Source organism: Molossus molossus, unplaced genomic scaffold (assembly GCF_014108415.1).
Source record: "Molossus molossus isolate mMolMol1 unplaced genomic scaffold, mMolMol1.p scaffold_m16_p_3, whole genome shotgun sequence".
Classification (NCBI taxonomy): Eukaryota; Metazoa; Chordata; class Mammalia; order Chiroptera; family Molossidae; genus Molossus; species Molossus molossus.
Window position 1 is genome coordinate 111,323,256 of NW_023425366.1, and position 13,553 is coordinate 111,336,808.

At 47.1% G+C, this 13,553-nt stretch overlaps 1 protein-coding gene across 3 annotated transcripts in view; it reads left to right on the forward strand.

The window, feature by feature from the left end:
- Positions 1–12,981, forward strand: part of LITAF (lipopolysaccharide induced TNF factor) — a 32,649-nt gene extending 19,668 nt beyond the window's left edge. For 2 of the 3 annotated variants that reach the window (XM_036278883.1, XM_036278884.1), the window contains exons 2-4: positions 2,071–2,292; positions 8,873–9,029; positions 10,581–12,981. In XM_036278883.1, the coding sequence (XP_036134776.1) occupies positions 2,076–2,292; positions 8,873–9,029; positions 10,581–10,689 (483 nt within the window). In that variant the 5' untranslated portion in view covers positions 2,071–2,075 and the 3' untranslated portion in view covers positions 10,690–12,981. Of the gene's footprint in view, positions 1–1,111; positions 1,360–2,070; positions 2,293–8,872; positions 9,030–10,580 lie in introns of those variants that run through there. The other variant, XM_036278882.1, reaches the window with a different exon arrangement.
- The last annotated feature ends 572 nt before the right edge of the window (positions 12,982–13,553 follow it).

A 13,553-nucleotide genomic window follows, 5' to 3' on the forward strand; every position in this document is an offset into this window, starting at 1 on the left:
AAATAAAAACACACTTAGGGAAAAAAAAAGAAATGAGTGAAATGAATTTTAACATGTTTTACTTAGCTCCATATATCTAAAGAGTGTCATTTCAACATATAGTCAGTAGTAAAAAATTATGAGTGAGACATTCCACAGTCACGTTTTTGAAAGTTTTTTAAATCCAGGGTGCATTTTACATCGACACATCCCGAATTGGATGCTAAAATTTTGTCAAAAACATTTGATCTGGATTCAGAGTCTATTAAATTTGCTGTTGCAAATGTAGATTCACGTACCCGGGGTGTCCCAGACATACACAAAAGTTTTCCAATAAATGAATTCCATATTTTGTTTTAAACTTAAATTGCTTAAACTTAAATATAATTAAAATATTGAGTTCCTACCCCTGGCTGGTTTGGCTCAGTGGTTAGCACATCGGCCCAAAGACCAAAGAATCTCGTTTTTTATTCTGGTCAAGGGCATGTACCTCGGTTATGGTTCGGTCCCTGGCCCTAGTCAGGGTTGTGTGGGAGGCAGCCAATTGATGTGTCCCTCTCACATCCTTGTTTCTCTCTCCCTCTCCCTCATTCTATCTGAAGATAAATGGAAAAATATCCTCGGGTGAGGATTAAAAAAAAAATTGAGTTCCTCAGTCACACTAGCCACATTTCAGGTGTTCAACAGCTTGTGAGGCTGGTGGTGACCATATTAGACAGCCCAAATGGAGAACAATTCATCCTTCCAAAAAGTTCCACTGGACAGCAGTCTTGTAAAGTCCAAACACCCCGAAAGGACTTTCAAAACTTTCTAAAACCCAGCCCCAACCTATCTAGCTTTAGGTATCGCCTTGGTTTTGCATACGCTCACTTTCCCATGCCCCTCTGTCCACGTGGAAATACATGTCCTCTCTTCCCCTCCCCAGAGAAGTCTCTTTTCGCGTTCGGCTTAATGGCAGAACTTAAAGTCTTCTCCCCTTCTCTCTGTAGCAGAACTAATCACTACCTCTGCCTCCCACGGGTCCTAGAAGATGAAGCAGAATGTGTGGGAAGGGGCCGCGGGCCCGCTGCAGCCCCGGACTGAGGCTTGCTGCCCCGGGAGCTCAGATCCCCATGTCTCCTGAGACAGGTCTGAGTGCATCTAATAGCAGCCCTGGCCCTGTCCGGTTGGAAACAGCCACACAAAGGACGGCGCTGTGTCCCGCTCTGCCGCTGCCTTGGGGCTGTGAGCACGGGCCTTCGGACAGGAACACACCCCGGGCACAGGCCGTGTAATTCTAGGCGGGCATGGACTCTGCGAGAAAAAACCCTTTCTTCGCCCTCACAAAAGGAAATCGGCGCCTGGCTGCCCTGATACGCATTTTTCAAAATGGGAACTGGGGTGTGTGTTTACTTTTTAAAAACTGTAACATACATACAGAAAAGTGCACATAATGGTACACCTCACTTTTTGCAAAGTTAATGTACCCATGGAACCAGCCCCCAGATGAAAGAGAACGAGACCAGCCCCCATCCCCAAAAGTAGGCCTTCCTCCCACTCCTTCCAGACTCTTCTCCGCCTCCCAGAGTCACCACTCTAACCCCTGGCCTCGTGATTCTCTGTGCCCATTTCCGGCCCGACGTGCAGGGCAGCGCTGCCTTCTTGGCGTCGGCCTTTGTGCAGCACTCTGTTCCCAGTCGCCTGCGGTTGGTGTTAATGCCTTTGTCTTTTCTGGCACCTGAAACTTGATTCGTAAAAAACCACAGCAGTTAGAAAAGAAGAAAAAACACTAGATGTGAAAGATGGGTTGTTGTGGTTGGTGGTTTGAAGTGTGAAGAAACTGCAGCTCAAGTTCGGTGGATCTTTGCCCTTGGGATTTTCTAGGTTTGGGTGATTTTCGGTTGTCATTATTTACCTTTTATCTTTATTTAGGGAATCCTTCTTAAGGTGATAATTCTTGGGTCTCGAAGGGACATGGACTCCCTTTCTGGCTTTTGGGCAAGGCTGGACATGAGTCATTTCCTTTTGGTCAGGTGGAAAATGAATGAGGGTGGAGAAGAGAGAGAGATGTCAATTGAATTGCTCATCTGCTATCTTCTGGTTTTGCTTTAGGTGAAATGTCTGCTCCAGGATTGTACCAGGCGGCTGCTGGGCCTTCGGTGCCCACTGCACCCCCATCCTATGAAGAGACGGTGGCCACTAACAGTTACTTCCCCACACCTCCTGCACCTGTGCCTGGGCCAACCACGGGGCTTGTGCATGGCCCTGATGGGAAGGGCATGAACCCTCCTGCGTACTACACCCAGCCAGTGCCCGTCCCCAACGCCAATGCAAGTATGTGCAGCCTGCGGCCTCCCTGGCTCCCCTTACCGTCCTGGCCTTGGGGGCTCCGTGACAATCAGGAGAGCAACCCAAGTGCCTCTGAGGCTGAGCGAAGTGCCAGTCAGTCCAATTTTCATGTGTATGAAACGGTACATGTAGTCTTTCAGGTTCTGCATCGGTGAGGCTCACGGCTTTTCCCTAATAAAGTTCAGTTTATGAGCTTTCGCAAGTCCGCCGTAAAGCGATCCTTTGGCACTTTTACAGAGGCACAGCCAATGATGCCAGGAAAATTTGGCAATGACTGTTTGCTTTTCAGGGCCCCACCCTTCTTGCTGAGGGTTGATAGAAACCCCAAGTTCAGGGCTGGAGTAGGAGAGGGAGCAGAAGCAGCCACGAGTGAGGAATGGTGAGCTGAAACCTGCCCCAGCCCTCCAGCGTACCATCTGCAAAGGTTGCTCCTTGCCTTCCAACAACTTTTTATTTTTATTTTTTATCCTCACCCGAGAACATTTTTCCACTTTTTTGTTCAGATAGAGTGGGAGGGAGAGAGAAGAAGAGAGAGAGAGAAAAAACATCGACGTGAAAGGGACACCTTGAGTGGCTGCCACCTGCATGACCCAGTCAGGGCCGGGACAAACTGCAACCGAGGTACATGCCCTTAACGGGAACCGAACCCAGGTCCCTCTGGACCGTAGGCTGATGTTCTAACCGCTGAGCCAAACTGGCCAGGGCCCAGCAACTTAAAAAAAAAAAATCTGATAAGGGTTTAATATCCAAAATATATAAAGAACTCATACGCCTTAACACCAGAAAGACAAACAATCCAATTAAGAAATGAGCAGATGACCTGAATAGACATTTCTCCAAAAAGGACATACAGATGGCCAACAGACATGAAAAGATGCTCAAAACCTCTAATCATCAGAGAAATGCAAATTTAAACCACAATGAAATGTCACTCCACACCTGTCAGAATGTGGGGTCAGGGAGGCTTTCTTTTATTTTATCCTCACCTGAGGACATTTTTCCATTTTTTTGTTCAGGTAGAGTGGGAGGGGGAGAGAGGAGAGAGAGAGAAACATCGACGTGAAAGGGACACATCGAGTGGCTGCCACCTGCACGACCGACCAGGGCCGGGGACAAACTGCAACCGAGGTACATGCCCTTAGCGGGAACCGAACCCGGGTCTCTCGGGACCGCAGGCCGACGCTCTAACCGCTGAGCCAAACTGGCCAGGGCAGGGAGGCTTTCTTTTAAAGCTTGTTCTCTAATCCGCTTCTTTCCAAACGTCTTCAAAAGAAAGCACATGTAAACGGGTGTACCCAGTGTAGCGCACAGTGGGGTAAACGGCTGAGGCTGTTTGCTGCTACAGACAGCAAGCTTGGGCTCCAGCCCCGTTGTCACCTGTAATACTAAATGCTGGGGCGATCAGGACTTGGCACACCGGCGTTCATTTGTGTAGCACAGCGAAGACACCAGTGTGGACTCAGACACGTGGCGTGTTCTACTCAAATTCCCGACACTGAATGCTGGACACAGGCAGCTGCCGCTGGAACCATGGCCTCTAGGCCTCTGGAAACTGGCTGTCACTTTGGCCACCACTGCTGCCGTCTCAGAATGACTGTGCGCGGCTTATTCAACGAACTGGCAGAGTGATTTGGTCTAAAGTTTCCAGTGAGTGCCTCCAAGCCTGGTTATCCAGGCCCTCTAGGAAATGACAGCATCTTTTTATTTAATGTTCTCAGTTCATTCACATTGTCCTGAATTCAAAGCAGTACAGTCAGGTGTGTAAGCAATTTTACTCCCTTCCCATTGCACCCCACTTCCCCTTACAACTTTTAGGCCAACGGCTCTTAAAGTTTATGTACCCTTCTGGCATTTCTTTTTGCAGACATAATACAAATAGTTATTCTTACCTCTTCCTTTCTTGCAGAAATGGTAGCAGGCTGTGTACGCGCTATGTGTGCACGCTCATTTATTTTGCACCTTGTTTTTTTCTCATGTAACAGAATATCCGTATGAGTACCCAGACCGCTTTCTCCTTCTCTTTTACAGTGGCGTAGCTTCCCACTGAGTGGATGTACCACAGTTTATTTTAACCAGTATCTGTTCATGTTTATGTGGCTTGTTCCCAGTTTTTTGCTTGTAAACAGCACTGCGTATGTTGTTTTGTAAGTATGTAGATGCCTGTAGAAGAAATTCCCAGAAATGGGATTGCTGGGTCAAAGGATCAGTGCATTTATAATTTTGGTGCCAATTTGCCCTCCATAGAGGTTGATTGTTTTACACCCCTCTCAGCAGCGTCTGAAAGTGCCTATTTCTACAAAGCCTTTGCCAACAGAGTATTCTGTCCAACTTCTGAAATTTTGCAAAAGATCCTATCTTAGTACAGTTTTAAATTTCATATATCTTATAATGAGGGAGGGAGGGGTTTATCATCTTTTCACATAAGCCCATCTGCATTTCCTAGTAATAACTCCTCTTTCTGCCGGAATTAGCTAACGCTGGTTCCTATGGCTACATACTGTTCCGGTTTTAAATCCCTTTCTCCTGGAAGCCAGTGTTTCTTGACACATTTGTTTTGATAGCGGTCCTTGAAGGACCAAAATGGAGACTGGATTTCACCCCAAGTGTCCATCCTTCTAGAGATGAAGGAAAAGGAGTCTAAGGTGACGGTAGGTGGTCTCCAGCTTCCCAGACTTTATCGGGTTTTGCTATTAAATGCTTGAGTTGGGAACAAGCAGTAAGGTGGCCTGTTGATCACAGTTTGGAAACTTCAAAACATCCACAGATGTGGCATTCCTATACCTTCTTCCTTTTTGCTTTCTTTTCTTCCTGTCTTCCTCTTATTCTTTCTTCTTTTGTTATCCCATGCACTAGGTTAGAAGTCTGACAGGTCTCACTAGGTCAACAGCAAGGTCTTCCTTTCTTGCAGCTCTAGGGAAGAATCCATTTCCTGGCCTTTTCCAGCTTCTTGGCTCATGGCCCCCTCTCCTCTGTCTTTATTTATTTATTTTATCCTCACCAAGGACATTTTGGCATTTATCTTCAGATAGAGCAGGAGGGAGAGAGAGAGAGAGAGACATTGAGTGGCTGCCACGCACAAAACCCCAACCGGGGCCAAATTGTAACCGAGGTACATGTCCTTAGTGGGAACCGGACCCAGGACTCTCTGGTCCACAGGCCGACGCTCTAACCACGGAGCAAATGGGCCAGGGTGCCTCTGTCTTTAAAGCCACAGCAGCAGGTCAAGTCCCTCTCACATATCTTCGTCACTCCTCCAGCAACTTCTTCATGGCCTTGCTCTTGGGTCCTTCCTGCCACCCAGGTACCAAGTGATTCAGTATCACAAGCAGCTCAGGAGGATTGTGCCAGGTCAGAGAGTAGTTCCCGTGAGTCTGTCTGGCTTCACCTAACCCCCTTGTGCCTCAGTTTTCCCATCTGTAAGTTAGGGCTTATCAGGTACCTACACCAGTGAGTTCTTAAAATGAAATGTAGCCCTGGCCGGTTTGGCTCAGCAGTTAGAGCGTCGCCCTGCGGTCCAGAGATAACCCGGGTTCGGTTCCCGCTGAGGGCATGTACCTCAGTTGCAGTTTGTCCCCAGCCCTGGTTGGGTTGTGCAGGTGGCAACCACTTGATATGTCCCTTTCATGTCGATGTTTCTCTCTCTCTCTCTCTCTCCCTCCCACTCTATCTGAACAAAAAATGGAAACATGTCCTCGGGTGAGGATTAAAAAAAAAAAGAAATGTAGTTTATGAGTAGTCATTTGATACAAATGCTCAAGTAACTTTGACCCCCTTCAGAAGGGAGAGGATAACTTTTTTTTTAAATCTTTATTGTTGAATGTAGAATGTATTACAGATGTTCCACATTTTTCCCCCATTGACCCCCTCCTCCCCCCTCCCGCCTTTTCCCACACTATTGTCTGTGTCCATTGGTTATGCATGTAAGTTCTTTGATTTATTTCTTCCCACCCCCCACCCCCTTTCCCTTTGAGGTTTGTCAGTCTAGCAATGAATTTGTACTTCTTAATCCCTTCACCTTTTTCACCCATTCCCCCCCCTCCCATCTGGCAACCAACAAAATGTTTTCTGTATCTATGAGAATGTTTCTGTTCTGCCTGTTCATTTTGTTTGTAGATTCCATTGTTGATAGATATGTATTCATTGCCATTTTGTTTGTTCATATATTTTAGGGAGAGGATAACTTTTGACTAAAATCACTCTGCTCAATAAACAAGTCATTCTTGCGGCCCCCCCCCCCCCCCCATCTTAATAAAATTGGCACACAGGTGCTGAAGTATGCTTCAATGTTCTTTCCTGGGAGGAGCATCTTTGTAGGCCTGTCCAGGAGTTTTGGGCAGTCATTCATTTCCTCTCACACAGATTACAGCACCGGCATTCCAACAGCCTAAAAAAAGAACCAAAGGAAGTTAATTTGACAGAAATATGAGCTTCGACAACTTTGCCAAATACCAGAAGAACGTGTAAAACTCTTAAGGGCTTTGGGATTGACATGAATCTAGATTCTCTTCTGATGATGGTGAATGTCTGTACATGTTTGCCACATAGTTTTCTCTCGTTAGCATGATTTCCTATGCTCATTGCATGTATCTGCACGGTTCCCCGGCTTGTGAAGAACTGGACCAGTGTCCCTGCTCAGTGAACTCCAGCCTGTTCGCCGGCCATTGGAGCCTGTTTTTGTGAAAGGGGGGAATTGGTTTGCCGAGGGGCCAGTCTGTCCCAGGCATGTGTGAGGTTCTTTCTTTACCAGCATTATCTTATCTTATTTATTTATCTTTTAATCCTCACCTAAGGATATTTTTTCCATTGATTTTTCAGAGAGAGGGAGGGAGGAAGGGAGGTGAGAGAGAGAGAGAGCAACTTCTATTGGTTGTTTCCAACGCCCCTACTGGGGCCAGGGATCGAACCTGCAACCCAGGTAGGTGCCTTTGACTGGGAATTGTACCCATGACCCTTTGGGGGTGCTGGCCGATGCTCTAACCACTAAACCACACTGGCCAGGGCTACCAGCATTATCTTATTTAATCCTAACAACAACTCTTTTACATCCATTTATTAAATAACAGCTTCATTGAAATGTAATTCCCAGACCATAAAGTTCAGTCTTTTCAGGTGTACAGTTCAGTGGTTCTAGTCTGTTCCCAGAGTTGCGCAACCACCAGAACTAATTCCAGGACTTTCCCATCACCCTAGAAAGGGATCCCGTACTCAATAGTAGTCTTTCCCCATCCCCGCCCCCCTGGCCTCCGGCCTCACTCATCCACGGGTAAAGAAAAGGGGGTCTCTGAAATGACCACCTGCAGACCACCTTCATAGAGTCACGCAGGGAACTTAAAGCACAGCTTGGGGACCCTGCCGCGATCTGCCGCGTTGGACTGCAGGGTGGTGCCTGGGAGTCTGTTCCCGGCGAGCTCCCCACCCGACTCCAGGGACAGCGAGTTTGAAAGCCTGGCCCAGCGGAGCCACGTCCCTCCTGTAGGAACAGTCCTGAGAGAGCCCTTGACATGATAATTCTGGAAATCTGCCACTGTTGCCTCTTTCCCCTTTTTTGTCAGCCCCCCTCTTTTTTATGTTCGATTTGGTTTTTATTGCAGCATATGTATCAGGGCTAAGTGCTACACACACAACTACAAATCATTTCAGGGGGAAAAGGCCATAAAAAAGCAAAATAAAACTGCAACTGTTCTAGTTGTGGAGTCCCAACTCTAATCCACGCCGGCAAAGGAGTTCCAGCCCCTGATGGGGCTTCTTTTTCTTAAATTTTTTTTCTTTATTGATTTTTTTTTCAGAGAGAGGGAGAGGGAGATAGAAACATTGATGAGAGAGAACATCGATTGGCCGCCTCCTGCATGCCCCCACTGGGGATCAGGCCCACAACCTGGGCATGTGCCCTGACCAGGAATCGAACCAGCGACCTTGTGGTGCATGGGTCGATGCTCAACCACTGAGCCAACCGGCCGGGCTGATGGGGTTTCTTGATGGTGGTTGCCCCAGATTTCTGCAGCCCCAGGCCCGCCCCACCTGTTTTTAAATTGTGGTGAAGTATATACAACATAAAATATATCCTCTTAAGCATTTCCAAGTGTAAGTTCAGTGGCATTAAGTACATTCACATTGCCATGTGACCAACCTGGCACCCTTTCTCAGAACTTTTTCATCTTGCAAAACTGAAACTCTGTCTCCATTAAACAATTCCCCCCACCCCCTGACAACCACCATCTATTTTCTGCCTCTGAATCGGACGACTCTAGGTGCCTCCCAGACAATCACACAGTATTTTCCTTTGGTGTCTGGCTCATTTCACCCAGCATAACGTCCTCAGGGTTCACCCACACCATTGCCTGGATCAGAACTGCATTCCTTTTCGAGGCCGAATAGTATTCCATTGTCTGGATGGACCACATTTTGCTTATCCGTTGATCCATCAATGGACATTCAGCTCTTGTGACTAGTGCTGCTGTGAACATGGGTGTGCAAATAACTGTCAAGACCCTGCCTCTACCTTGTTGTCATCTAACCAGCGTTTTCCTCATTCACTGATCAAGCTCTGTCCTCTCTCCTCCATCAGTTGCTGTGCAGACGGTCTACGTGCAGCAGCCAGTGTCCTTTTTCGACCGTCCAATCCAGATGTGTTGCCCTTCCTGCAACAAGATGATTGTGACCCAGCTGTCCTATAATGCCGGTGCCCTCACCTGGCTCTCCTGTGGGAGCCTGTGCCTGCTCGGGTAAGTCTGGGGTGCACTTGGACCCCCGGGCTCTCCCACATTCCTCTCTCGCAGGATTTCTCAACTGTAGCACATACTCTATCTTGTGGGCTGCCGTCCGGTGAGTGTAGGATGTGGAGCAGCATCCCTGGCCTCTACCCACTCTGCGCCAGCAGCGCCTGCTCCCATCATAGGAACAGAAATCGTCCCGTGTTGAGAACTCTGCTCTTGAGCACATCAACGCCTGGAGGCCGCTGTCCCACCATTTCTCCCGCTCGTCGGCTCAGACACTCCCTGCGTGTAGGGACCAGCATAGCAGCTGCTTGCGTCTGTGTAGGGTGATGCCCTAGGGACTTCTTTTTCTTCTACAATTTTGTGACCTAAGTAATCATGTTTGCCTGACTCCGAGAAAGCTTTAAACAGTCTGTACATTAAAATACTCGATAGTCATCTCTTCAAAACTCCTTACCCTTTTATGAGCCCAAGTATTTTTCCCGTTGCCTCCACAAGGAGACTGTGTAAATATTCACGTCTGCACCAAGGGTATTTTACTGAAAGAGACAATAGGTTTTGTTCTGGCAGAAATGTGAAGAAACACAATTTAACCCCCACCCCCAACAGATGAAGGCAGTCACCCTATTCCTGGCCGTGGGGGTCACGCGAAACCACCGGGCTGTTTCCTTCTGCGGAGAGGTGGGGTCCGCGTTTCTTTTCAGCAGCCCTTGCCTCTCGCACAGCTGGCTGTTTCTTCTGATGCCACAGGCCTCACGAAGGTCCCGTCTGTGTTTGCTGATTACGTAGGTTAAGAGACATTATTTTGGGGAACTTCATGTGGTTGTTGCTGTAAGCAGCAGCCTCTCCATATGGAAAGGTGATCAGTCTGAGACACAGGTCAGCAAAGTACGGCCCAAGGGCCAAACCCAGCCCGTTGTAAGTTCTACTGAACAGGTAGATGGATTACCTGTGACTGCTTTACTCTGCAGTGACCCTTTACAAAGAAGTCCTCCGGCCTCAGTCTAAGACTCTGAAAGGTGCCCAGAGAACCGAGGATTTGAAAGGACGCTCGGTACAGTCCATCTGTGGGAGCAGCCTTGGCACTGGTTGGCGTATCAGTTTCCTAGAGTTGCCATAACAAATGACCACAAAGCTGTTGGTTAAGAACAACAGGAATTTATTCTCTCACAGTTCTGGAGGCTCAAAGTCCAAAATCAAAGTGCCATCCTCCCTCTGGAGGCTCTGAGGGAGAATCCTTTCTGCTCCCCCAGCTTCTGGTAGTTCAGGTGTTCCTGGGCCGTGTCATTGCCTCTGTCTTCACGGGGCCTCTGCCCTCCTGTGTGTCCTCTCTTCTTACAAAGAGACCAGTCACTGGGTTCAGGGAGCCCACCTGGATAATCCAGCATGACCCCATCTTGTGATCTTTAATTCTACCTGCAAAGACCCTTGCTCCAATTCACAGGTTCCGGGGGTGGGGGTGGGCGGTGATTAGGACACCTGATGCATCTTTTTGGCGGCCACCATGCAAACTACTCCAGTCGCTAACATGCTGTGCCTGTGGCTGTTTTGTTCTTCCAGATGCATAGCGGGCTGCTGCTTCATCCCCTTCTGTGTGGACGCCCTGCAGGACGTGGACCATTACTGTCCCAATTGCAAAGCTCTCCTGGGCACCTACAAGCGTTTGTAGGACTCGACCAGACCTGGAGGGAGCCACGTGTGCCAGGAAGTCCTTTCCGACTCTCGCCAGCTCCACCCCCGGTGGAGGTTCCACCCGAGTGGTCTCATCCCTCCAGGGATTCCACCTTTGTGTCTTCTTTTGGGGGGAAAATATCGCAAGAGTAACACACATCCAAACCCCAGAAACTGCTGCTTGGAGTCGTGCACAGGACTTGCAAAGACATTCACCTTGAGTGCGGGTCACAGGGTCCACGGGTCCCGCCTGCCTGCGACCCAGCCATTCCATCTAACTGTGATCGCTGCCCTGTCTGAATATCTTCTGGAGATTTGCCTTGCCAGCTTCTTTCCTTGCCTCAGTGGGCCTTTCCGGTGGTGGGCTCCAGCTGAGAAGCCACAGGTTGCCTTATTCTCGAGACTGTTCTGGCCTGAATACGACTAAGCCAGTCGTTAGTGCTGCCGTCGTGTCCATCTGTTCTCATGTCTGATGACAGAAATCTTGCCTTAAGGCCTTGGCTCTCAGATTCTGTAATTGCAGGCTTTTCACTAGCACAAAAATTCACTTTATTTCTTAGTTAGGCAGGGACTCTTCCCAGCTCCCAGACCCAGACCCATGGGGTCATAAATGCTTGCTGGAAATGTGGAGCGGGGTCTCCCGTCGATCTGCCTTCCCCCCCGTTCTTTCTGCAGGTCCTCAGCCATTTTCACGAAGGGCTTTTTCTTGTGGAGAAGTGATTTGTATTAACAGTTTTTATGACCTTTTTTGATCTTAAACACCTTTCAACCTAATTTTGAAAGAAGGGATTTATAGAACCATTTTCCATAACCGTATAATTGGTATCATTTTCCCATTTGCCAGGGCATGCGTATATATTTTTTTCTTTAATTGAAAAAGTAACGGATGAATGCGCCCACTGCCTTTGCTTGGGTTTAGTGTGCTTCTGAAAACCTCTGTAATGGAACTTCGAAAGCGGGCCCTTCTGGGTTCCTGGTGGTGCGTTTGGAGAGACAGAAGCACGTGTGAGCGCGTCCAGGTACCACGGTGCTGAAACGCTTGGAGACCTGAACTGTCGAAAGGAATCTAAAGTCTGATTTTATTTTTCGGAAATATAATTTGTTGTGTAACATTGGGAGACATGATTTCTAGGACTCCAGCAGCAAGCCAGCGTCCTCGGGCCGCTGCTGTGTCATCTTTGAAATCAAGAGAAAGCCAGACTTGACTTCCAGGAGTCCCTATTTTGATAATAAATAGGCACAAGGAATGCATGTGAATAATATTATGTAGAAATCAAGCTTAGACCTTGAACGAAAATCTGTATATTGGCTGAACATTAGAGTTGTAGCCATTGATTCAGCTTATTCATTTGATGTTCTGAAAGTTTCAGTAATTATTTTTACAATGAATATGGAGAGACGACATCGTACTTTGGTGTTTATCTGCTTTTAAAAAATAAAGTCTTTTGTTCATTTGGTGATCTATTTACCAATTCTTACAGTGTGAAGAAAGGTCTGGTGTTTCTAGCCGTTGTTACAAAGAACCCTTATTTGCTCCATAATAGTAGAAAATCCTTCCTGATCAAAACTTCAGACTTACTGAATGTCCTGCAATGTCAGGATGACTGATGTTGAGCTGGGTGGATGGCTAGGGAGTCAGATTTGAACATTAGGTTATTGGAACTCAATAGGCGTCATCGATGGCAGCCAGCCATAGCTTTCAAGTTTTAATAAAATGCACAGAAGAAAGCTGTCCCTATTCATTCTCTGAACAAAACATGCTTTGTTAATTGATCAGGGTGGTTGTGAGATGCTCAAAGGAGAGCATTGTGAATTGCCAGGAACATGAATGTCATCCTCCCCTTTCCTACCTGGTGACAAAGCTTCGTTTTGGAAAGAGCAGGAAAATAATGTCATCTTGGCGTGGCTTACATTGTCATTTAAACTCCGATCATATGGTCTTGAAAAATTGCTCCTCACTCAGTTTTGTTCATACGTGTTTCTTTCACTGGACAAAATGGAAGGCCATGCATATTTAGCAGTTTTGTTCCGATGGTGGTATGTAAATGTTCCCAAGCTGTTATTAATCACATATGCAAAGTTGTCAAACAAGAGCTCTGTTTCAGGGACCATAAAATATACTGTGGGACTTTTAAAATAATGGCAGGCCTGGAGACCCTCCCTTGAACCAGGGCTCACCTGAGCATTTATTGGACTTCCCATTTTATTGTTCACAGTACAGGCTTACCCATATTTGTACAAATTAAAGGCTTTTGTTCTACCACTATTGGGGATTTGGGAGGAAGTTTTTTGCAAACACTGAATCACATTCAATTAATGAAAATACTTTATATCTGTTTGGACCGCAAAGAAGGATTTCACCAATTCCTAAACCTCAAATGGTTGTACTTCTTCATACACTGTTAGTCCGTCTAGATGAGGTAACGTTGTACATACTGGTTTATGTCTTGTTAACAAAACCTTCTCAGTAATTGCATGTAGCTAAGCCAACTTGAAGCACATGGCCGATCCCTTGCTGACCACAGCACTGCCCGTGAAAATGTTTTTTCTGGGACAGCTGGCTTCTCAGTGGCTATTGAGAACCCTTCTAACAGGCACTGAACTAGAAATGTGGCTTCATATACGCACACAGTTTGGCCTCCGTTTTCTCCCCAGTGACGGCCTCATGTGTTTGGGATGTTAAAACTCCTCTGACTTTCTGGGCTCAAAGATCTCAGGTGTAAGCGGAGACCTTGGACTTTTACGTACAAAATTCTGATTTGCATTTTGAAGCCTATTAAAGTTATCTCCTGCATTTATGACTCAGATGTTCACAATGAGTCGCCTGTTTTACATAGGGCATGAGTGAACCGAGAGAGACCC